This window comes from Cnephaeus nilssonii (assembly GCF_951640355.1).
Source record: "Cnephaeus nilssonii genome assembly, chromosome: 21".
Classification (NCBI taxonomy): Eukaryota; Metazoa; Chordata; class Mammalia; order Chiroptera; family Vespertilionidae; genus Cnephaeus; species Cnephaeus nilssonii.
The window spans coordinates 33,454,896-33,478,758 of record NC_137092.1 but is presented as its reverse complement, the minus strand read 5'-3'; the positions used below and the strand labels follow the sequence as shown (position 1 = coordinate 33,478,758).

At 37.3% G+C, this 23,863-nt stretch overlaps 1 protein-coding gene across 1 annotated transcript; it reads left to right on the top strand.

Moving 5' to 3' along the window:
• The first annotated feature begins 37 nt into the window (after positions 1 to 37).
• On the top strand, positions 38 to 22,789 carry LOC307093234 (membrane cofactor protein-like). The gene is made up of 10 exons (XM_079761159.1): positions 38 to 69; positions 2,357 to 2,542; positions 2,891 to 2,999; positions 7,805 to 7,890; positions 11,149 to 11,346; positions 15,735 to 15,917; positions 18,303 to 18,350; positions 21,199 to 21,249; positions 21,664 to 21,699; positions 22,187 to 22,789. Exons 2-10 carry the CDS (start codon positions 2,389 to 2,391, stop codon positions 22,255 to 22,257), a joined length of 936 nt encoding a protein of 311 aa, XP_079617285.1. The 5' UTR covers positions 38 to 69; positions 2,357 to 2,388; the 3' UTR covers positions 22,258 to 22,789.
• The last annotated feature ends 1,074 nt before the right edge of the window (positions 22,790 to 23,863 follow it).

Genomic DNA, 23,863 nt, shown 5'->3' with positions numbered 1-23,863 from the left:
CGCCCACCTGCGGCGACTGACACTTTGTGAGCCTGGCGATTGTTGCGTCTGGTGTCCGCCTTCAAAAAGGTAAGTGCACGCTGCCCCTGAGGATTCCCGCTGACCTCCCGCAAAATGACCCGGTCTTGCGAGCCGCGCAGGGCACCTCCCCGCGCCCCCGCGAGCCCCCTTTCTTCTCGGTGCTTCGTGGGGATCACTTTGGTGACCCTCGTGCTCCAGTTCCCCACATGCTTTGGTAGGAACCTGGAGAGGGTGTGCGCCCGGGAAACGAACTGGAGCCGGTTGGGGAGCGAGCGGGCTGAAGGGTGCCGCAGGCGGGGGTGCGGCTGGGGGTCGCGGCGGGCGCGGGGGGAGAACGGGCAGGAGATTGTCTTGGTGGGTCAGGGGCAGGTTGGAGGCGCAGGCTTGGGCCCGGGTGGTGCGGAGTTGGGGTAGAAGGCCCGGCCACAGAGCCTCGGGGTTGTGCTGTGGCGGGTCCGGGACGGGTGGGTTCCGGGTGGGTTCCTGCGGTGCAGCGATGAAGGTTGCTGGGTGGTGGGCGCTGAGGTTTCCGGGACGCTGGGGCGCTACCGGGTTTTTGCCGGGGACGAAGGAGTATCTCCGGCGGAGGCGCGCAGGTGTTTGTGGACTGAGTCTCTCGGGATGCGGAGCCCGCACCTGCGCTGAATGAAGATGAGGGCTTGCTCTCCAGTGCCCCGTGCGTGGGGATGTTGCTGGGGCCCGAACTGGGCCCGTGAGGGGTGTTTGCGCTGTGTTTCCTGAGTGGGGATGCCTGGGTGAGGGGAGTGTGTGTGCCCGGCTGCGCTGGGCTGGGGAGCCTTGGCTGGGTGTGAGCTGGTGTGCGCTTGGTGGAGAGCCGAGCCGGGAAGCTCACGGCTTGCTTTGTATGGGGGCTGGGAGCGCACGTGGAGTCCTGGAGGGCCAGTAGCTCTGCGTCCTCCGATTGAGGATTGGGGAGGGCGCGCAGTGCTTTTTGTACATAAAGGTTACAGGCTCATTGTTGCCCCCAAATCTTATTGATATGATGCTCCCTCCCCCGTGGCCCCCATCTAGGGAAGATTCGGAAGCAACCTAAAAAAACATAGGTAGCTAAACCTAGTGAGAAATGAGAATCGGAAGAAATGAACAATAAGCAATGGTGATATTGTTTTCCCCGTCCAGCTCATCAACTAAAAGCGAAGGCCATACACTGTTTGAGGCGTTTCACTGAATCTAATGAGTTATGTTACATATACACTTACTATACATTAAAAGCACTTTTGTTGTATAAAAAAGACATATTAGGAATCCTCTTGATATGCTTTCAGTGACTGAGATTGCATAAAACAAAGGTTACTTGCCTAATGTAATCATGCTGTTGTGCGCTTTCTTTCTCGCTGGCTCCAGGAAATTCTAGAATGATCTTATGCATTTGTCTGAGAACAGAATTAGAACTTCTAGCTATTTGTTTTCCTATTGTAAATAGGGATGTCTCCCTCAGGGTATTCAATAAATGTTGACGGAACCGATTCTCTCTGGGAATCATCCTTTAAACAATGCTGTGAATGACTAGGGCTTCAGGGCTGCGTTTGTCTGGGGCAGTTGTTTGAGGAGCATCCAGACACCCAGGTGAGCAGCGGGGAAATGTTGAAAACGGTTTGTCAGGAGGTCCACGTTAGGGCATGGTGGAAATGGAATGTTGGACTGGGCAGATATATTTTCAGATTTTTAGAATATGATAGGAAAGAAGAGTAAAATTTGACTTGTTTGGAATACTCTTGACTGACTGGTCTCGCCATCTGAAGCGAGGCCAACCCAGGGTGAGAGAGGAGGAAGGCTCCTCAGGGATCAGAACAGGGATTTCTCCTTTTTTAAGATCCTTACTCAGATAGGAAAGACCCCTGCATGCTTTTAGCCCTTCAGGACTTTACTTGGTGTGTCTCCATCACATTATTTTACATAATAGTTCTAACACATTTTTTAGATTTTCAAGCCCACAGGTAAAAAAAGAAGAAGAATTACTGAAATAAAAAGGCAAAGGGAGAAAAATGACTTCTTAGAAGAGAACTGAGTTTTGAAATGAATTTCAAAAGAAATGGGGAATGATGTATACCTATAACACTGATACTTGTCTCCTAAATTTACTGTTGAATAAAAATTCGGCTCATACCCCAACAACCCAAAAGCGAATAGAATGCGATTTAAAGCCCACGGCCCACTCCTGGGACACTTGGGGGAAAGCAGGGAACAAGTCTTTACAATCCTGCCGAGGACCTTTCCATTTATTCTGTACTCCCCGCCTGCTGCCACGCCACAGTCCCTGGCTGTCAAAGAGGTTAAATATTTCATTTTTATGCTCTTATTTCCTTACTTTTAGGTGACTGTGGTAAGCCACCAGAGTTTCAAACTATGAAGTTAAAGGGTACCCCTAAATCTTCGTATTCACCTGGGGAGAGAATACAGTATGAATGTAATCCAGGACATTATTATTCCTATTTTTATACCCTCAACTCCGTGTGTGAGCAAAATAGCACGTGGCGCCCTACTGATGAAGCTTGTTACAGTAAGTAAACAGACCCTTTCGTTTTTTTTGTATGCATGTGTGCTTGCTCTGGTGGTGGTGTTTATTTTTCTTAACACATATTTGGATTCGTTTTCCACTATTGCAATGATGATTTTCTCATGGGAAACAAGGTTTTAGAGAGCAAGACAGATGTTTAGGCTTCGACACATCTCCCGGGAAGTTTTTTGTAGGCAGTTGTTTGGGTAAATGTGAATTTTATGTTTTCCCTTATAATAGTTAACTCTAAGAAAATACTATTGCATGAATTGACAAGAGTGGTGTAGAATTATTTTTATTAAATCTGTTTTGACATTTGTATGAAAAATAAATTTGAAAATTTTCTTTTAGGAAAAGAATGTCCAGCTCCTAAGGTTCCTAATGGTGAAGTTTATGAACAATATGAACCACAAACAGGCTTTCAATTTGATAAAAACGCTTACTTTTATTGCAACTATGGGTAAGTTGCTCCTTAGAGAAAATAAGGTAAATGTTACTGATTCAAGATTGTTTTTCTTCTCTTCTTAAACATTCCCATAAACTTGATTTCACCTGCTTTCTGTGTGACACGTTGCACTTGCAGCAAATCAACTCTCGGGCTTTTTATGGAGACTGAAAACATATGTACTTAATAGAAAGAAACTTAAAGGAAAGCCAAATTACATTACCCTTGCTATAGGTAACAATAAGCTTATTGTAAGCATCACAAATGTAGTAATCATGGTGACTTCATCCTTGACAACAGCATGCACCCTATTTAAAAAAACAAAACAAAAACAAGTCTCAGAGTTGAAGAAGGGCTCACAGAAATGTTGTGTGGTTGAAGTCCTCTAATTCTTTACATACTTTCTATGTGGTGGTTCTATACTTTATTGTGAGTGGGGTATTGAAGTCTATAACGATTATGGTAGAAATGGCTGTTATATAGAAATGTGCATTTCTCCAATTCTGTTGCTTCCTATAGTTTGATGATCTGTCATTAGGTGTCAATGTTTATAACCGTTTTTTCTGCTTATTTTATGTACCTTTTATTAATAGCATTTAAGGTCCTTTGTCTCTTGTAAACTTCTTTGATTTTGAGTCTGTTTTACCTGATACTAGTACAGCCACTCCTGCTTTTTGGGGGGATACAATTTGCATGGAATATCTTTTTACATTCATCAACTGATTTTGTCTTTGGATCTCAAATGAGTGTCTTGTAGACAACATAGAGTTGGATTATGTGTTCATTCTGCCAACTTCTTTCTTTTGATTAGAGCATTTGTCATTTAAATGTAAACTAGTGACCAGGAGGGACTTCTGCCTTGTGGTGGTATATGCTTTCTATATGCCTGGTAGCCTTTTTGGTTCATTTCCTGCATTATTGTCTGTCTTTTATGTTAGTTGTCTTTTTGTAATGAAATGTTTACATTTATTCATCATTTCTTTTTTAGTATATTCTATTGCTATTTTTTTGTGTGTGGTTACCATGGGGATTACATTTAAAATCCTAAAGTTATATCAATCTAAGTTGGAATTTATACCAGTTTAATACACAAAAACAACTCCTTCATAGCCACCCCATTTGGTTGTTACTGTCTCAAAATGGCATCTTTCTATATTCTTTTAAATGCATTATCTCTTAATTTATATACAAAACAATATTTGGAGTTAAATAAAACAAAGTTACAGGCCCAGCTGGTGTGGCTCAGTGGTTGAGTGTCGACCTATGAACCAGGAGGTCACAGGTTCGATTCCCAGTCAGGGTACATGCCCGGGTTGCAGGCTCCATTCTCTCTCATCATTGATGTCACTATCCCTTTCTCCTTCCCCTTCCTCTCTGAAATCAATAAAAAAATAATATATTTTTTAAAAGTTACAGTACCACAAGTTCTTACACTAATATTTTTTCTTTAAATGTATTATCTCTTAAATTGTGACAAGAACAAAATTATGATTACAAACTATTTTTTATTACATACTATTTTTAAAACAATACAAGCTTTTGTAATTACCCATGTATTTACCTTTAGTGAGAAGTTTATTTCCTATATGGGTCAAAGTTACTTTCTAGTGCCCTTTTATTTGACCTTGGATGACTCCTTTGAAATTTTCTTATAGGGAAGTTCTAGTGGCCACAGGCTCCCTAAGCTTTTGTTTACATGGGACTGTCTTAATTCCCCCTTCACTTTGAGGACAGTTTTGCTAGATAAAGTTTTTTGGTTTAGAGTTGTTTTTTCCTTTTAGCAGTTTTAGTATATCTACCCACTGTTTTCTGGGTTCCAAATTTTCTGATCTGCTGATTATATTATTAAGGATCCCTTATATGTCATGATTTATTCCCTCTTCCTAGTTCCAGATACTCTGTTTTTGGTTTTTGAGTGTTTGATTACAGAAGTCCTTATGTTTCATTGGGGGATTATTTCCAGCACACCTCCCTGCTGATACTAATCCAAGTCCCTTGTATAAAGGGACATAGAATTTGCACTTAACCTATAGACATCCTCCTGTATATTTTAAATCACCTCTAGACTACTTATAATACCTAATACAATGTAAAGGCTGTATAAATAGTTGTTATACTTTATTGTTTATGGAATGATGACAAGAAAAAGAAGTTTGTACTTTTCTTTTTAAAAATATTTTCAATTCGTGGTTGGTTAAATCCACAGATGCAAAACCTACAGATCTGGAGAGTCTACTGTATTGTGTCTTAGTGTAGGTCATTTGAAATCATTTTACCTGGTGGTTATTGAGATCTTGGGTGTTTATATTTCTGTCTATTATCAAATTTGGGGAGTTGTGAGCCTTCATATTTCTTCATATATTCTTTTTGCCCATTTCTGTCTTCGCATGTTGGGATTATCACAATGTGCACGTTGGTCCACTTGATGGTATCCCACAGATCCCTTAAGCTCTGTTAACTTTTCACTTTTTTTCTTTCTGTCCTTTAGACAATAATTTTTGTTGTCCTAACTTCATGTTCACTGATTCATTCTTTGGCCGGCTCAAATCTACATTTAAAACGTCTAGTGAATTTTTCAAGGTATATTGTACTTTTGAACTCCAGAATTTCTTTTTGTTTTTTTTGTTTTTTTTATTAATCTGCTTATTGATATTTCATTTTGTTCACACATCATTTTCTTAACCTTTCTTCATTTTTTTTTTCATTTAGTTCTTTGAGCATCTTAAGAGTTATTCTGAAGTCTTTGTTTAGTAAATCTGCCATCACACCTTTATCAGGGACAGTTTGTTGATTTTTTTTTTTTATAATGGATCATACATGCCTCTTTCTTGGCGTGCCTTGCGATTTATTTTATTTTTTAGGAATACTGCATAATTGAATCTAATAATGTGGTAACTCTAGAAATCAGCTTCTTTACCTTCCTTAGATCTTGCTATTTTTTGGTATTGTTTTTGGATATTCTTATTGTAGTTTGGTGTCTCTGTGCTGAGATCAGCCCGAGATATAAACTGAAGGTCTTCTCAGGTTGTTTCTGAGCCTTTCCCTGAGCACATGCACTCAATTTCTAATTTTCTATATATATATGCATTCTTTTTGAAGATCCTGGTTTTTAATGTCTACCTCCTGAGAGAAGAAAAGAAAAATATGTAGTGGAGAGAAAAGGGCGCAGGATCTTTAAATCCCCTGAAAGTCTCAGCTAGGGAGGAAGGAGCTAGCTAGAGAACAATGGCCTCCCATCTCTTTGTCCACTTCTCTGTGATCTGAAGCAGTAACCAGAACACAATTTTCTGATATTTGTAGGCAGGGCCTTTTTGCCCACCTGGCTATTGCAGGCTGCTTGAAGAATACATACACAACTGCCTGCCACATTGTGGATGGTAGGGGGTGTATAGCTGCTATTTTCCTAAGAGCTGAAATTTACTGGAATTATGTTTATTTGTTGGGGTCTTTCCCTGGAAGTTTCAAGCCATCAGTAAACCTCAGAGTTCAAAAATAGTTAAATCAAGCAGATTCTGCTATTGAAATTGTTGTCTAATTCGAGTGACAAAGTCCTACTCTTCCATCTTCTCAGAATTCTCTCTTAAAACACTAAAATATGGAGAAAATGAGTGAACCTTCTGAAACTATGTACAAACCATTTCCCTATTTTTTAACTTGATCAAGTAAAAATAATGGAACATCCATTTAATAGTTATATACAGAACGACTGCTAAAGCATTTTGAGGGGTACCAACCATTTAAGACACAGATTTTTTTTCTCACAGAAATTGTATCCTTATTGAGAAACACAATATATACAGAGAAATGTGACGGCAAAATAGTAAAGAAGTACCAAATAGTTGTTTATGATTATTGCAATGAGAATCCAGAAGGAAGAATTTAAATAGTCAGATTTCATCAAGTAGTATGTCTGAGCTATTCCAAGAAACACATTCTGATTTAAAGAATACATGCATACCTTGTTTTATTGCACTTTGCATATATTGCATTTTTATCAGCATCCAGGCATAACACTCTGCTGGCAAAAGAGTCACAACTTGGATGAAGGCTCAATGATGATTGGCTTTTTTATTATTATTATTAAGTATAAAGCATTTTAAAATTAAACTATATACATTCTGTCTTTAGACATAATGCTGTTGAACCCTTAATATACTACTTTATGGTATAAATATAACTTCATAGGCACTGGTCAACCAAAAGTTTTGTATGATTCGAGTTCTTGGGATATTCACTTGATTGTGATGGTCTGGAACCAAACCCATGATATCTCTGAGATATGCCTGTATTAATAAGAGTTAAAACTTACCTAGCACTCACTATGTGCCTGATATTAACTCATCTACTACTCAAAACAACCCCATGATATATATACTATTACCTCCTCTTCATAAATGAGGGATGTGAAAAGGGAAACATGAAGGGACTTGCCCAAGGTCAAATAACAAGTCAGTGCTAGAGCTGGGACTCCAAGCTCTAGGGCCTTGTCTCTGGACTGAGTTGTTGTGTGACTGAGCAGAATGGAAGGAGCAAAGCCATGGAAATTAATGTGTTATGCCAGGGAGAGCCAAGAGGCCAGCCTGCCAGGCATGACAGATTTATTTAGATATCTTTACTCTTGGCCAGTGTGTGTGCAAATGCAAAAACTGTTTAATTAAATTCCAGATTTGGTTAGAACTTTCATGATAGTATGCCATTTAAGAAAATCCCCCCTCAACTTACTATAGTGCAGAAAACAACTACATGAAATGTTCCTCTTTATTCTGTACATCTTGTTAACTGGCAAATAAAACAGTAACCCTTTTTTCCCCTTCATTTAGTTATTACTTAAAAGGTGAACCAGTTATAACCTGTAAACTTTCTGGAGACACAGTGTATTGGGGCAGTGATATCCCAACCTGTGAAAGTAAGTAAATTTTCACTTTAGAATTTAGTTTAGCAATTCTCAATATTTTTGGCCTGGGATCCACTTATTGCTGATTTTTTTAAAGTAAATTATAGTTGACATACAACAGTATATTAGTTTCAACATAGCGATTCATTATTTATGTGCCTTACGATGTAATCACTATGATAAGTATAGTAACCATTTGTCACTATTCAAATTTATTACATTATTATTATACTTGTCCCTCTTCTTGAAATTTGTGCAAGAGTAGACCTTCCTTCCCCCGGCTGCCAGCACCAGCTTCTCTCTGGCACCCGGGACCCGGGCTTCCCTCGCAGCCCCTGCTTTGTTCGGAAGGACATCTGGTCTAATTAGCATATTACACTTTTATTATTATAGATTCCCTGTGCTGTACATTACATCCTGGTGACTTGATTCATTTTTTAAAATATATTTTTATTGATATCAGATAGAGGAAGGGAGGGAGAGAGAGAGAGAAACATCAGTGACGAAAGAGAATCACTGATCAGCTGCCCACTGCATACCCCATACTGAGGACCAAGCCTGCAACCTGGGCATGTGTCCTGATCTGGAATTGAACCATTACTTCCTGGTTCATGGATCAAATCTCAGCCTCTGAGCCACACTGGCCTGGCATTGATTTATTTTATAACTGAAAGTCTATACCTCTTATTCCCCTTCTCCTTATTTACCCATCCTCCCAGCCCCCTTTACTCTGCAACCATCAGTTTGTTCTCTGTATCTGTGAGTCTATTCCTATTCGGTTTATTTTAGATTCCACATGTAATTGAAATCATGTGGTATTTGCTTTCTCTTTCTGACTTATTTCATTTAGTATAATACCGTCTAAGTCCATCAATGTTATTGGCAATGACAAGATTTCATTCTTTTTTTATGTCTGATAATATTCCATTGTATATGGATGTATATTTGTATATTATATAAGTGTATACATATATATATGTGTGTATATAGATAGGTAGATAGATATGTGTCTCACACCTTTTTAATCCATTCCTCTATTGATGGACACTTAGGTTATTTCTAAAACTTGGCTATCCTATCTAATAAAAGAGTAATATGCAAATTGACCATCACTCCAACACACAAGATGGCTGCTCCCATGTGGTCAAAGATGGCCGCCCCATGTGGACACAAGATGGCCACCACAAGATGGCCAGCAGGGGAGGGCAGTTGTGGGCGATCAGTCCGGCAGGGGAGGGCAGTTGGGAGAGACCAGGCCTGCAAGGGAGGACAGTTGGGGCTGGGGGACCCAGGCCTGCAGGGGAGGGCAGTTAGGGGCAACCAGGCCAGCAGGAGAGGGCAGTTAGGGGCAACCGGACAGGCAGAAGAGGGACAAGGCCTGCAGGGGAGGGTAGTTGGGGGCAACCAGGCCAGCAGGGGAGGGCAGTTAGGGGCAACCAGGCCAGCAGGAGAGGGCAGTTAGGGGCAACCGGACAGGCAGAAGAGGGACAAGGCCTGCAGGGGAGGGTAGTTGGGGGCAACCAGGCCAGCAGGGGAGGGCAGTTAGGGGTGACCAGGCCGGCAGGGGAGGGCAGTTGTGGGGAACCAGGCCTGCATGGGAGGGCAGTTTGTGGGGGACCAGGCCTGCATGGGAGGGCAGTTGTGGGGGATCAGGCCTGCAGGGAAGGGCAGTTGGGGGCAACCAGGCCTGCAGGGGAGGGCAATTGGGGGGGACCAGGCCTGCATGGGAGGGCAGTTGTGGGGGATCAGGCCTGCAGGGAAGGGCAGTTGGGGGCAACCAGGCCTGCAGGGGAGGGCAATTGGGGGGGACCAGGCCTGCAAGGGAGGGAAGTTGCGGGCAACCGTGCCGGCAGGGGAGGGAAGTTAGGGGTGACCTGGCCTGCAGGGGAGGGCAGTTGGGGGCGACCAGCCTGGCAGGGGAGGGCAGTTAGGAGCAACCAGGCTGGCAAAGGAAGGCAGTTAGGAGTTACCAGGCTCGCAGGGGAGGACAGTTAGGGGTGACCAGGCCGGCATGGGAGGGCAGTTAGGGCTAATCGGGCTGGTAGGGGAGCAGTTAGGCATTGATCAGGCTGGCAGGGGAGTGGTTAGCGGGTGATCAGGCTGGCAGGCAGAAGCGGTTAGGGGCAATCAGGCAGGCATGCAGACAAGTGGTTGGGAGCCAGCAGTTCTGGATTGTGAGGTCCTAAACGGGCAGTCAGACATCCCTAAAGGGGTCCCAGGTTGGAGAGGGTGCAGGCTGGGCTGAGGGATACCACCACCACCACCCCCGCACCCCCCCCACACACGAATTTCATGCACCGGGCCTCTAGTTATAAATAATGCTGCAATGAACCTAGGGGTGTATATATGTATATATCTTTTTGAATTAGTGTTTTTGTTTTCTTCTGATAAATGCCAACAAGTGGAATGGCTGGGTCAAATTGTCCTTATGTTTTTATTATTTTGAGGATCCTCACAACTGTTTCCGATAGTGGCTGCACCAATTTACAATCTCACCAACAGTGTAAGAGGGCTCCCTTTTCTCCACATTCTTGCCCTTTATGTTTTCAATTAACCAAGATTCCAAAGAACTTCACTTTATGTGGTTTAGGTCTATTGATATTTATTATATTGGAATGAAAACAAGTTTCTAAAATAATTATTCATTAATATAAATTAAAAAAAAAATAGTAAAGTCAATGCATGTTAAAGTATTTTTTATAAATTTTAAAAAGTCCGAAAACAAATAGTGAGAATGGTAGCATTGTTTTACACTTTTATAAATCTCTTCAAAATCTGGCTTAAAGGAAGACACTTAGATTCAATCTGTTGTGAAATATCTCAATATGTAGCTTCTGGAATATTTCACTGTACTCATAAGGTTTAAAATGAAAAAAGAGACATATCTTAGTATAATTGTGAACCAATGACTTAGCAAATATTTATAAATTATAAAGCATTTCTTAATATCACTGAATCTTTAATCACATGCATATTTTCTCAAATTTTCAGCAAATTTTATAATGACTAGAACAAAACTTAGCCTAGCCTTATAGATAAATACCGGTATTTCATTTAGGTATTTAAGAAAATCAGTTTTCTTTTGAAGGTTCATTTCTACATGGTTTGACTTTGGGGTAATAACATTTTCTCACACAAACATTCTAAATGGGTATTAGATTCACCATTAGACTATAAAAATCATATGTTAATGAATTTATTGAATTGGTTTTACTAAATGTTGTCTTAATCTTTCATTTTCCTCTTTTTCTTTCTCTCTGTCTTTTGTAGAGATTTTGTGTGAAGCACCTGGAGAAATAGCTAATGGAAAGCACACGAATGACTGGAGGGTTGAATTTGAATTTAATGAAGTAGTGAGTTATACTTGTGACCCTTCAAATGGACCTCAGGAGTATTCACTTGTTGGAGAGCGCAAGCTTACTTGTTCTGGGCCTGGCAAATGGAGTAGTGACCCTCCTCAATGTAAAGGTAATGATATTTCCATTTATTTCCTTCTTCATTTGTAAATACAGTAGAAACACTTTGTAGATAGTCTTACCTATAAGTAAACAAAGAGTCATATGTGCTTCTTCCTCCTGTTAAATTGACTTTTAATTTATCACAAATTGAAACAAAAATAATTCTAGTTGTAGGAGTCCCCACCTCCAACATGTTCTTGGCACTTCGGTTTATACAATGTGAACTACTGTGTACATGCTTGGAAGGACCAAAAACTTAACACGCACTGTCTTAAAAATAAGAAAATCCTTTTTATATTAAAATATCTGAGATATATTGCAATAGGTAATGGTGGAGTAAATTGTAAAAGACCAACTATCTTACTGAAAACAATGATAAACTCTGTACACACATTTTTTAAAAACGGTGTTTAAGGCGCTAGGGAGTAAATTCAAAACGAGGTAACAGAATAATAAAGCTAAAAATCAATGAAATTGAAAAGATAATAGTGCAAAAAATTCAATGAAACTAACTCCTGCTTCTTGGAGAAGATTGATAAAATAGATATAACTACAGCTAGAATGACAAAAGGATGATATTTATTTATTATCAATAGCAAGAATGAACCCAGCTGGCATGGCTCAGTGGTTGAACATTAACCCAGGAACCAAGAGGTCACCAGTGTGATTCTCAGGGCACATGCTTGGGTTGCAGGCTCAAACCCCAGTAGAGGGCGTGCAGGAGGCAGCCAATCAATCATCAGTGTTTCTATTTCTCTATCCCTACCCTTCCTCTCTTCTCTAAAAATCAATAAAAACATATATTTTTAAAAAAGAATGAGACAACACTGAATATCCTGTAAATGTAAGGAATAATGTATAATAAGTGAATATTACAGAAAACATTATGCCTATAAATTTGACCACTTAAATGAAATGGACAAATTCCTAGAAAGATACAAATTACTGATGTCCACTGATAGATGAATGGATAAAGAAAATGTGATACACACAAACACATATACAATGGAGTATTACTTAACAATAAACAGGAATGAAATCTTGCCATTGGAGACAACATGGGTGGACATAAAGGATATTATATAAGTGAAATCAAAAAGACAACTATATGATTTTACTTATATGTGGAATCTAAAACAACAAAACAAATTAACAAACAGAAACAGAGACACAGATACAGAAAACAGGTAATGGTTGCCAAAGGAGAGGAGAATGAGTGGAGGGGTGGGTGCAAAGAAAATACTGAGTGCAATAAGATTGACCTTGAATCTTCACCCAAAATTTTCAGTAAAACACTTTTAAACATGGGACCATATTTTTTTAAAAAAGGACTTTGTCACTTCTAAACCCTGCTTTGCCACTTAGTTGGCTAAGTTTATTTCTCTAAGGCTTAGTTTTCTTGTTAGTAGAATGATAGTAGCCCAACAAGGTGGTCCTATAATTAAAAAAAAATTTTTTTTAAGACACAAAATACCAAGACTACTGGAAGATGTAGGTAACCCATATAGTCCTATATTTATTAAAGAAAGAGAGTTAAAACTTTCCCTCAAGGAGAACTGCAGACCCAGATGGCCTACCTGGGGAATTCTAAACATTTTAGGAATAGACAATAGCACCTCTACACAAACTCTTCAAGAAATGTAAGAGAAGGGAATACTTCTCAACTTATTTCATAAGGACAACATTAGTGTGATACCAAAACCAGACAAAGACTTTGCAAGAAAATTATAAACAATATCCTTAATAAATATCAAACCCAAACTTCTAAACAAAATATTAAATCCTATCATATATAATGCTAATAATGCATCATAACCTATTAAGATTTATCCCATAAATGGAAGGTTGGTCCAAATTAAAAAAATTAATGTAATTTATAATATCAAGAGACTGCAAAGAAGAAAACAACATATGATCATCTTATTAGATGCCCCCAAAAAGCAATTGACAGAACTCATCATCTTTTCATGATAAGACTTCTAAGCAAATTAGGAATCTCAGCTGGATAAAAGGCATTTATAAAGAGATTACATTAATTTTAATGGTAAAAACTAATTTATTTCCTCCCAAGGTGGGAACAAGGGAAGTATATTCACTCTCACCACTCTATTCAGCATCGTACTGGAGGTCCTACAACAAGGCAACAAAGAAATAGGCTATATGTATGAAAGGAAGCAATAAAATAGTCTCTAAACTTATGACATTGTCTGTGTAGACACTTCCAAAGACATTAGTTTTAGCTAGGTTTTGAAATAAAAGATCAAGCTGTAGAAATCAAATACATGTCTATGTAATTCTAACAGCCAGTATAAATTGAAATTTTAAAATTGCTGTTTAGAACACCTCCAAAATACTTGTGCATAAATCTATCAATATATGTGAAAAGATTTGAATGCTAAAAACTTCTAAGCACTAATAAAGGAAATTAAGAAGGACCTTAATATATGAAGGGACATACGTTGGTCATTTATTAGAAGACTCAGCATAATAAAGACATTAATTTTCTGTCTTTGATGTATAAATTCAGCACAATCCTGATAAAAAGCCAAGCAGAACTTTTTGTAAATTGATAAACTGACATTTATTAGAAGACTCAGCATAATAAAGACATTAATTTTCTGTCTTTGATGTATAAATTCAGCACAATCCTGATAAAAAGCCAAGCAGAACTTTTTGTAAATTGATAAACTGACATTTATTAGAAGACTCAGCATAATAAAGACATTAATTTCTGTCTTTGATGTATAAATTCAGCACAATCCTGATAAAAAGCCAAGCAGAACTTTTTGTAAATTGATAAACTGATTCTAAAATTTATATGGAATGACAAAAGAACTAGAATAGTCAAAACCATTTTGAACGTAATTGAAGGATGCACTCTACCTGATATCAAGAGTCTATGTAAAGTAGACTATAAGGTATATAGCCATATAGGACATTGGACAGAATAGTGAGTCCAGAATTAGAACCTTGCAAATATGTCCAGTTGAGTTTCACCTCAGATATGCAAACAAATCAGTGGTAAAATGATCCTCTTTTCAAAAATGACACAGGCACAGTTTGGCTTCTATAAGGGAGGAAAAAAAGAACCAGAACCTATGTAAGCACTATTCCCAAACATTTACTCAAAATGGGTCATAGACTTACACGTAAAACCTGAAACAATAAGACTTTTACAAGAAAACTTAGGAAATATTTGTGACCTAGCCAAAAAATTCTTAAATACAGCCCATAAAGCATGATTCTTGTCAAAATTTTAACAAATTGGGTGTTCCAAACTCAAAACCACTGGTCTACAAAAGACAAAGAGAATGAAAACAAAGCAATAAATAGAAAATATTTGCAAAGCACACATCTGATAATGAACTTTTGTCTACAATATATAAAGAACTCTCAAAGCTCAATAAGAATATCAATTTTAAAAATAGGCAAAAGATTTGAATATACCTATTTCACCAAACAGGAAATACAAATGACAAAAAAGTAAATGAAAATTTGTTCAATATCATTAGTAATTACAAAAATGTAATTAAAAAACCACAAAGAGATGCCACTAACCACCTTTTTAAATGTCTGACATAAAAACAAGTCTAAGTTTTAACTTTCAACTTTATCTCAGCCCTGTGTGTTTATGTAATGGTCTACAACCTAAAATTAGTTTTTTTTATCTCTAGGTTTCAGTCTAAAATGTTTGGAAAACATGGCCCTAATTCCATTGGCTTTTCTGTTCCTTGAACATCCCAGTTCATATGTGTTGTTGACACCTGAGAACATTTTCTTTGCATATCTTTGCATGGCTAGCTTCTTTTCAACTTTTAAATTTCAGCTCAACTATTTTCTTTTCACGAGAGTCTTTCCAGCCTTTTTAAACAGACAGGGTATCAATATCAGCATTAGCATGAAGTTTTTAAAAAATCTTTAGAGCTAATGAGTTTCAGAAGTGGCATTTGAAATTGCCCAGAATTTGTACCTGGTAGATTTTCTCAAATTTGCAGTAGAAAAAAATGTATGAAACAAAAAATATAATGAATGTTAGTTCTAGGTGGAAAAAGTTAGATTTTAAAAATATTTTTTATTGATTTTAGAGGGGGCGGGAGGAGACAGAAAGAAACATCGATCAGCTGCCTCCGGTTCATACTCTGACTGGAAATAGAACCCACAACCTGGGTATGTGCCCTGACCAGAATCACGCCAGCGACCTTTTGGTGGATAGGACAATGTTCAACCAACTTAGCCACACTGGCCAGGGCACATAAAAAAAAAAAAGTCTTTTTTAAAAAATTAGCATCTTGTCTTTCATTCCTTCTCTTTCCACTGGGAATTTCTACTTTGCACTACCTTTTCTGGCACTGGGTTAAAGCAACTTTCTATTAATTCTGAAATTTCTTTACTTCTTAGTGGTACTGTGTGAACCGCCAGTACTCAAATATGGAAAACCATTGTCAGAAATGAAAGAAAAATTTTTCTACAAAGATGAGGTTGCATTTAAATGCCTGAAGGGTTTCTACCTTAATGGCAGCAACCCAGTGTTCTGTGGTGGAAACAGTACTTGGGAGCCTGAGATGCCCACATGTATTAAAGGTACACATTATATCTTTTCTTTCCTTTTTAAGGTTTTATTTCTTTGACATTAAATATCAGTGATACACAGTCATTGAAAAGAAGCAATGTTGGTAATTATCTTGTATTCATATCCATGATAGATGTATGACATAAAGTTCATATAGACTTTTGCTGTTGTGATTTTGTATGTGTTCATAGGGTTCTTAGCACATTCTGTACATCACATAGGTAATGTTTGTATTTTTATGTATAAAAATGTTTAGTAACCATTTTTTCAGGATAAATTGAATGAATCATGGGAATTTTTACCTAAATAAGAATGGAAGTCATCCTATCTAATAAAAGAGTAATATGCAAATTGACCATCACTCCACACAAGATGGCCTCCCCATGTGGTCAAAGATGGCTGCCCCCATGTGGATACAAGATGGCCAGCAGGGGAGGGCAGTTGGGGGGAACCAGGCCTGCAGGGGAGGGCAGTTGGGAGGGACCAGGTCTGCAGGGGAGGGCAGTTGGGGGTAACCAGGCCTACAGGAGAGGGCAGTTGGAGGGGACCAGAACTGCAGGGGAGGGCAGTTGGGGGCGACCAGGCTGGCAAGGGAAGGTAGTTAGGGGGTGATCAGGCTGGCAGGCAGAAGCAGTTAGGGCAATCAGGCAGGCGAGCAGTTGGGAGCCAGCAGTCCTGGATTGTGAGAGGGATGTCCGACTGCCCGTTTAGGCCCGATCCGGGGTCCCAGATTGGAGAGGGTACAGGCTGGGCTGAGGGACACCACCCCCCTACCCCCCCCTCACCCCCCGTGCACGAATTTCATGCACCGGGCCTCTAGTTATTTATATAAATGAAAAGTGATAATTTTCAATTGATTGATCCTACATTGTTATGTTTTTCAATGTCAAAGCCTATTTTAAGTCATATTTACTAACATCCTCATATTTTACAAAAATAATTTTAATTCATGTTATTAACACTCATTCATCACTTTTAGTAATAAAAGGAGGAAGAACATATTTATAGCCATTTTGATTATTATTTTTACTGATTCTAAAATTATTTGCCATAGTCCACAGATATAAACGGGTATGTATACTTGGGCAAGTTATTTAAACTTCAAATGTATTTGCTTACATGTAAAACAACTTAATGCCTCCCTAACTGGGTGATAATAGAGCTTAAACTGGTTGCACTTAAACCACTTAGCATAATGCCTGGCATTTGGTAGCCTCTTAAAGGAAGCTCATATGTGACTTAATTGATACTAGTGAAGAGGAAGATTTGTGGCATTTGTTTTCTAACATGTATGGTTTTGATGTCACCAATTTTGCTATTTTATTTTTAATATATTTTTATTGATTTCAGAGAGGAAGGGAGAGGGAGAAAGAGATAGAAACATCAGTGATGAGACAGAATCACTAATCGGCTGCCTCCTGCATGCTCCACACTGGGGACCGAGCCTGCAACCCGGGCATGTGCCCTGACCGGAATCGAACCGTGACCTCCTGGTTCATAGGTCGACGTTCAACCACTGAACCACCGCAGCTGGGCTAACTTTGCCATTTTGATTCATTTGCCACATTTAAAGGTATCTTCCTGGTCCAGGACTGTGTGTCATTCCCAGACTGCAAGTTCTTTTTAGACAGTACAGTTTGAACTGGGACATTTCTGCTGTCTCTAGAACAAGACTGGTGTTTATACTACCTCATACAATTCTTTTTCTCTTTACTGGGCATTTCTTTGATAACAAACTAAATTTCATACCAACTTAAAGGCAGGAAAAGTCATTATGCATAGAAATGAAATGGAGGACTTGTTGTGTGGACTACTCATCAACCACTCAGCCTAAGACTTGAGAGATTATTTTCATGCGCTGGAAGGAGTTGTCTTCCTGATTTCAGTGCTGCTTTCTCTGGCTTCTCTTTGGTTTCAAGAAAAGCAAGAGACAATAGGAATAGTGGGAAGAGCATTAGCCTGAGCTGACCTCACGCAGGGCCCTAATTTGGTTCCACTTACTCATGGAACATCATTTCTGTGGACTTTAATTTCCCATTGTTTAAAGAGGGTATTGAATACAAATCTCAATCATTGGCTTCTAATTTGGTTATTTTCTGTTGTCCTAAGACTTTAAAGAATTGAGGGGAATTATACATGTTAACATGGTAATTTGAACACCTTTTTATAATATGTCTGGCACCTGGTTAGCCTCCTTGAGTTTCTTAATTGAGTGCTATGAGGTTGGGGAGTGGGGAAGAGATGGTTTTGGTGTGGATTGATATATAAAATTGCATCCTCATTCCCTTTCACTCTCTCTGGAAATCAATGGAAAAATATCCCCAGGTGAGAATTTAAAAAATCAAATCCATATTTTTATTGATAACTGATGAATGGAATAAAATTTATTTTTCCAGGTTTCAAGCCTACTCATCCAACCAAACCTCCAGTTTCAAGATATCCAGGTTCAGTAACTCTTTATTCTACTTCTATTGTTAAGAACTTTGTATGCTGCTGATGAAAAGTATTATCTTCTTTTAATTTGCATTTCTTTAATTATTAATGAGGCTGAACCTTTTTTGTCTATATTTATTTATTCATGGCCTTTGCTCAGTTTTCTGTTAGGTTTCTAAAATGTTTTTTTGTTGTTGTTGATTGTGAGAGCTCATTACAAATTAAAGACCTTTTAATATATAGTGAATATTTTTCCAGGTTTTTTTAACCTTAATTTTGCTAGTTCTTTTTCTTTTAAGGTTTTTATACTATACTATTGGATCTAGATTCCTTTTTATATCTTTTGTTACATGAGTAATATACAAATGTATTTTGTATATTTTCAAACATTACAAAAGGATACAGAGCAAAAAATTAGTTCTCTTTCTCTAGTTCATCATTGTTCATTGTCATTGTTAGTAATTTAGATATATTTTTATTCATTTCTGATGTATAAGGATACATCATATCCTTATATGATATTATACATATTTGGGCATTATTTTTCTTAACCAGAAATAGAATTACATTGTTCATATTTTTCTAAAACTCACACATTTTAAACTTACTATCTTAGATTGGGATTGTATTTAGATTTATTCCCATCCTTTTTTAATGACAACTTTTTTTACCATATTTTAAATAACTATTCTCCTATAATAGTCCATTATATGTACAGAAATTTTACATTAATAGGCAGTTGAATGTATTGATCTTTTCCCTAATACCTGTGTTTTCTTTCTTATAAAAACTTTAAGTCTTCAAATTATATAAGCATTTTAACCATGTATCTATCTGATTGCATTTAAATCATTGGTATATCTGAAATTCATTATGGAATGTGGAATTAGATTATGTTCTCCACTCTACCCACCCTAAATCAGTGGCTAAGTATCACCATCTATGGAATAAATTGTCTTCTCTCCAACTGTTTTATCATGTACTAAACTCATTGGTGTTCTAGCCTCCTTTCTGTTCCCTTAACTCTGTCTATTCCTGTACTAACATCAACTTGTGTTTTTTTTAATGTAGGACTATAATATGGTTTAATATCTGGCAGAACGCTGCCTGTTTAGAAGTGTGCAGGCTACTGTTATGTTGATTTTTTCCAGATCAACTTTTATTTATTTTTACCATTTCAGCCATTCTAATTGTACAATTCAGTGGGATTAAATACATGCACATTGTTGGGCAATCATCACTACTATCTCCCAAATTTTTCATCTTTCCAAACTAAAACTTTAGACCCATTAAACAGTAACTCTCCATTCATATCCCTCCTCCCTGCCCAGTAACTTCTAATTTCTGTGTCTATGAACTTGACATGCTAGGTAACTCATAAGTGGAATTTTACATTTGTCTTTTCTGTATCACTGATTTCATAGGGCATAACATTTTCAAGTTCATCCATCTAAGAGTAGCATATATCTGCACTTTTTTTTGTGGCTGAAAATATTACATTGTTTATACATACCATATTTTGTTTACCCATTCATCTGTTAATGGATACTTGGGATGTTTCTACCTCCTAGCTATTCTGAGTATTCTTTCCTAAATATTGGCATTCAAGTATCTGCGTGAGTCCCTGTTTTCAATTTTGAGGGCATGGCTGGCTAGGAGTAGAATTGCTGGGCTTTATGATAATTGTTTCATTTTATGGAACCGTACCTCCACAGAAGCTGCACCATTTTACATCCCCATCAGCAATGCACAAAGGTTCTAAAGTCTCTACCTCTTTGTCAATACATGTTCTTTTCTGTTTTTTGATAATAGCCATCCTAATACCTGGTAGGTAAAATATGTGAAGTAGCATCTCATTGAGGATTTCATTTGCATTTCCCCTTGATTAGTGATGTGTAGACATCTTTTTGTGCACTTATTCCCCATTCTGTGGAGAAATGTCATTAAAGTCCTTTGCTCATTTTTGAACTGGGTTGGGATTTTTTTTATTGATATTTAGGAGCTCATTATGTATTTTGGAAATTAATCCCTTCTCAAGTATATGATTTAAAGGTGTTTTCTTCCATTCTGTGGGTTGCCTTTTCACTATTGATAGTGTTTTTTGATGCACAAAAGATTTTAATTTTAATGACACCCAGTTTATTTTTTATTTGTTGCCTATGCTTTTAGTGCCACATCCAAGAAATCATTTTAGTGTATATAAATGCAACTGATTTTTGCATGTTGATTTTATAGCCTACCATTTTGCCAAATTCATTTATTAGTTTTATCAGCTTGTGGGTATGTAATTTTTAGAGTTTTTTACATAAAAGATCATGTCATCTATAAAGAGATGACATAATTTTTATTTTTTAACTAGTTACTCTGACCCAAACTTCCAATATTATGTTGAGGAGTAGTGACAAATGTCGGCATTCTATCTTGTTCTAGATCTTACAGAGAAAACTGTTAGCATCACAGTCAATGGTGAAATACTAACTATGGGTGTGTGGTTTTTTTTAAATAAGTGGCCTTTATTATATTTAAAGAATGCTTCTATTCCAAATCAACTTCTAAATTTTAATCCCTCCTCTAAAAATTTTAGGTAGAATCATTTTTCATTCAAGGCAAATTTGAGAATACAATAATGATAAATTTGCTTGCTATTCCACACAATATTGTCACAGGAAATGTCAGTGCACAGGGAAAAGTTTGCTGAAATTTAGTATAAACTTTGAATATTTTATAATTCTATCTTTAATGAAAAACTAACAATTTATAAGGAAATTATAAGCACTTTTATACAAATGCAAAGAAATCAATGAAGTTATAGATCTTTAAGCCTTATTTAGTCTTTAACTTATTTCCATTTTTTTCTAGGATATCCCAAACCTCTTGAATCACCACCAATTGAAGAGATTTTCGAATTAGGTATTTATTAATAATTCTTTATCATGAGACCTTAGAGTCCTACATAAATCTATTATGTTCCAATTATTTCAGGTTAGGGAAAATATGTCAAAAATGATTAGTAATAATTGACTTTTATAGCAATAGTATGTGCAGACACATGTACGTAATTTTCTCTAATCTTGTGAATTCTAGTTGTCCTATTAACCTTCACTAAATAACAATGACAAGTGAGGTTCCTATTAAGAGTTTCACAAGACACATCCTATAGCTGGATTAGAAGTGTTCTGTAATCAAAATGATCTGAATGTACTAGTAGTCATGCTAAAACTAGAATGATACTTTTTAGATGATCAGATCAAAAGTAAAATGCAACTGCTACCTGGGACCCATACATGCTCAATATCTTTAAAACTACTTTTCATTTCTTCTCAGATCCAGGAATCATTGCTCTAATTATTCTTACTATACGTAAGTATCTCAAACTTGAATACCACTTAATATTACTGTGAAGAAGTGCATTCTTTTCTCATGACTTTGTAGTTTCTCTAATGTTTATAGCTTGAAATTAAGCAAACCAGTGTAGAAAAAAACTGACCTTTCATATGATATGCACCTTTTGCAGGTGACTGTACATTCATTTATATTCTGTATGTCCATTTAATAACCATAAATAATTTTTCAAAATTAGCTATATGACTTTTAATCTCAAGTGTTCTTCAGGTAATTTTCTAAACTAAACAGGACACTGTTCTGATTTACTGTGGACTATTTAAGTGACTCCAGGGAATTGCATTTAGATAGGGAAGAGTCCAGATGGAATTATGAATGTATATGCGCTTAATTATAGTATTTCTGACCACTGAAATGTAGCTGACAGTAATTTCTTTTGCTAGAATTTGAATCTTAGAAATTATTTTTGCGAGTTACATGTCATTTGTTTTCTGGTTTCTTATAGTTGTTGGCATTGCAGTAATTTGCACCTGTGTGTACAAATGTCTTCGCAGAGGAACAAAAGGGGTAAATTAAACATGTTTCTTCTAATTTATTGGTCCTTCTCACTCTTGAAGTACTTTTGTGTCACTTTTGTTTTTAAAATGTGCTATAATTAGTGTACCATCCAAATTACATTTCTTGACTAAAATTATTTTCAGCTGCTTTTAATATCACTGCAACAAAAGTAATCAGTGCAGGATTGCTTGAGGTATTATAGCTGTTAAGAAATTTTTAAAGAATTTTAAGTTTAGGTTCTACAGCAAATCATGGACCATGATGAGCCTTTTCCGACTCTAGGTATACCCTATTTTCTAAAGTGAGTAGTGGCCAAGATTAAATTTAATCTTTCATATGTGGAATCTAAAGAACAAAATAGATCCACAGCCCTGACCGGTTTGGCTCAGTGGATGGAGTGTCGGCCTGCGGACTGAAAGGTCCCAGGTTCAATTCTGGTCAAGGGCATGTACCTGGGTTGCGGGCACATCCGCAGTGGGAGGTGTGCAGGAGGCAGCTGATCGATGTTTCTGGCTCTCTATCCCTTCCTCTCTGTAAAAAATCAATAAAATATATTTTTTAAAAATAGATCCACAGACATAGAAGCATTGCCCTAGTTTGACTCAGTGGATAAAGCTTCAGCCTGTGGACTGAAGGGTCCAGGGTTCGATTCCAGTTAAGGGCAGGCACCTTGGTTGCAGGTTCCCCAGCCCTGGTCCGGTACGTGCAGGAGGCAACCAATGGATGTCTCTCTCCATTTCACTCTTCCTAAAAATATCAAGTGAGGATTAACAACAAAGACATAGAACAGACTGTTGAACCTCAGTGGGAAGGCAGGGTTGGGTGGATGGGTGAGAAGAGATTAACCAAAGGATTTATGTTCCTAGCCCATGGACAAAGACAGTAGTGTGGTGAAAGGTGGGAGGGTGTCAATGGGAAAAAGAACAAAGGGGACATCTGTAATACTTTCAAAAATAATTTTTTTTTAAAAAAAGAAAACAATTGAAATAAGTTTAACCAAGGAGTTTTGTACTAAAAAAAAATTTTAAGATACTCAAGAGAGAAATTGACAATGGTACAAATAAATGAAGCATATACCATGCTTATGGATAGAAAGAATAAACATTTTAAAAATATCTATAATACCAAAAGCAATGTATTCCCTATCAAAATACCAATGGCATATTTTTTTCAGAGAACTAGAAAAAATAATCTTAAAATTTATATGGAATAACAAAAAACCAATGCAATCTTAAGAAGAGCAAAGTTGGAGGTATCATGCTACCAGATATCAAAAGATAAGGCTTTAAAAAACTGACACATATATCAATGAACAGAATAGAGATCCCCAAAATAAGCCCACATCATATATATATATATATGATATAGTCATATATAGTCAGTTAACCTATGACAAAAATTAGTCTCTTCAATAAATGGTGCTGGGAAACTGGACAGATGCATGCAAAAAATATTAGACCGCCTTTTACACCATATATAAGAATAAACTCAAAATGGATTAAAGACATATTTAAGACTCAAAACCATAAAAAATAGAAGGAACCATAGGCAGTAAAATATCAGTTATTTCTCTTAGCAACCATATATACATATATACATTATATATATATACATATATATACAT

What these genes read in the sequence shown, in the direction of transcription:
- LOC307093234 (XM_079761159.1), top strand. Translation starts at nt 2,389, where the DNA reads ATGAAGTTAAAGGGTACCCCTAAATCTTCGTATTCACCTGGGGAGAGA. An exon ending in TGATATCCCAACCTGTGAAA is followed by an intron (nt 7,891 to 11,148) that starts GTAAGTAAATTT and finishes TGTCTTTTGTAG; the next exon opens with AGATTTTGTGTGAAGCACCT. An exon ending in GATGCCCACATGTATTAAAG is followed by an intron (nt 15,918 to 18,302) that starts GTACACATTATA and finishes TTATTTTTCCAG; the next exon opens with GTTTCAAGCCTACTCATCCA.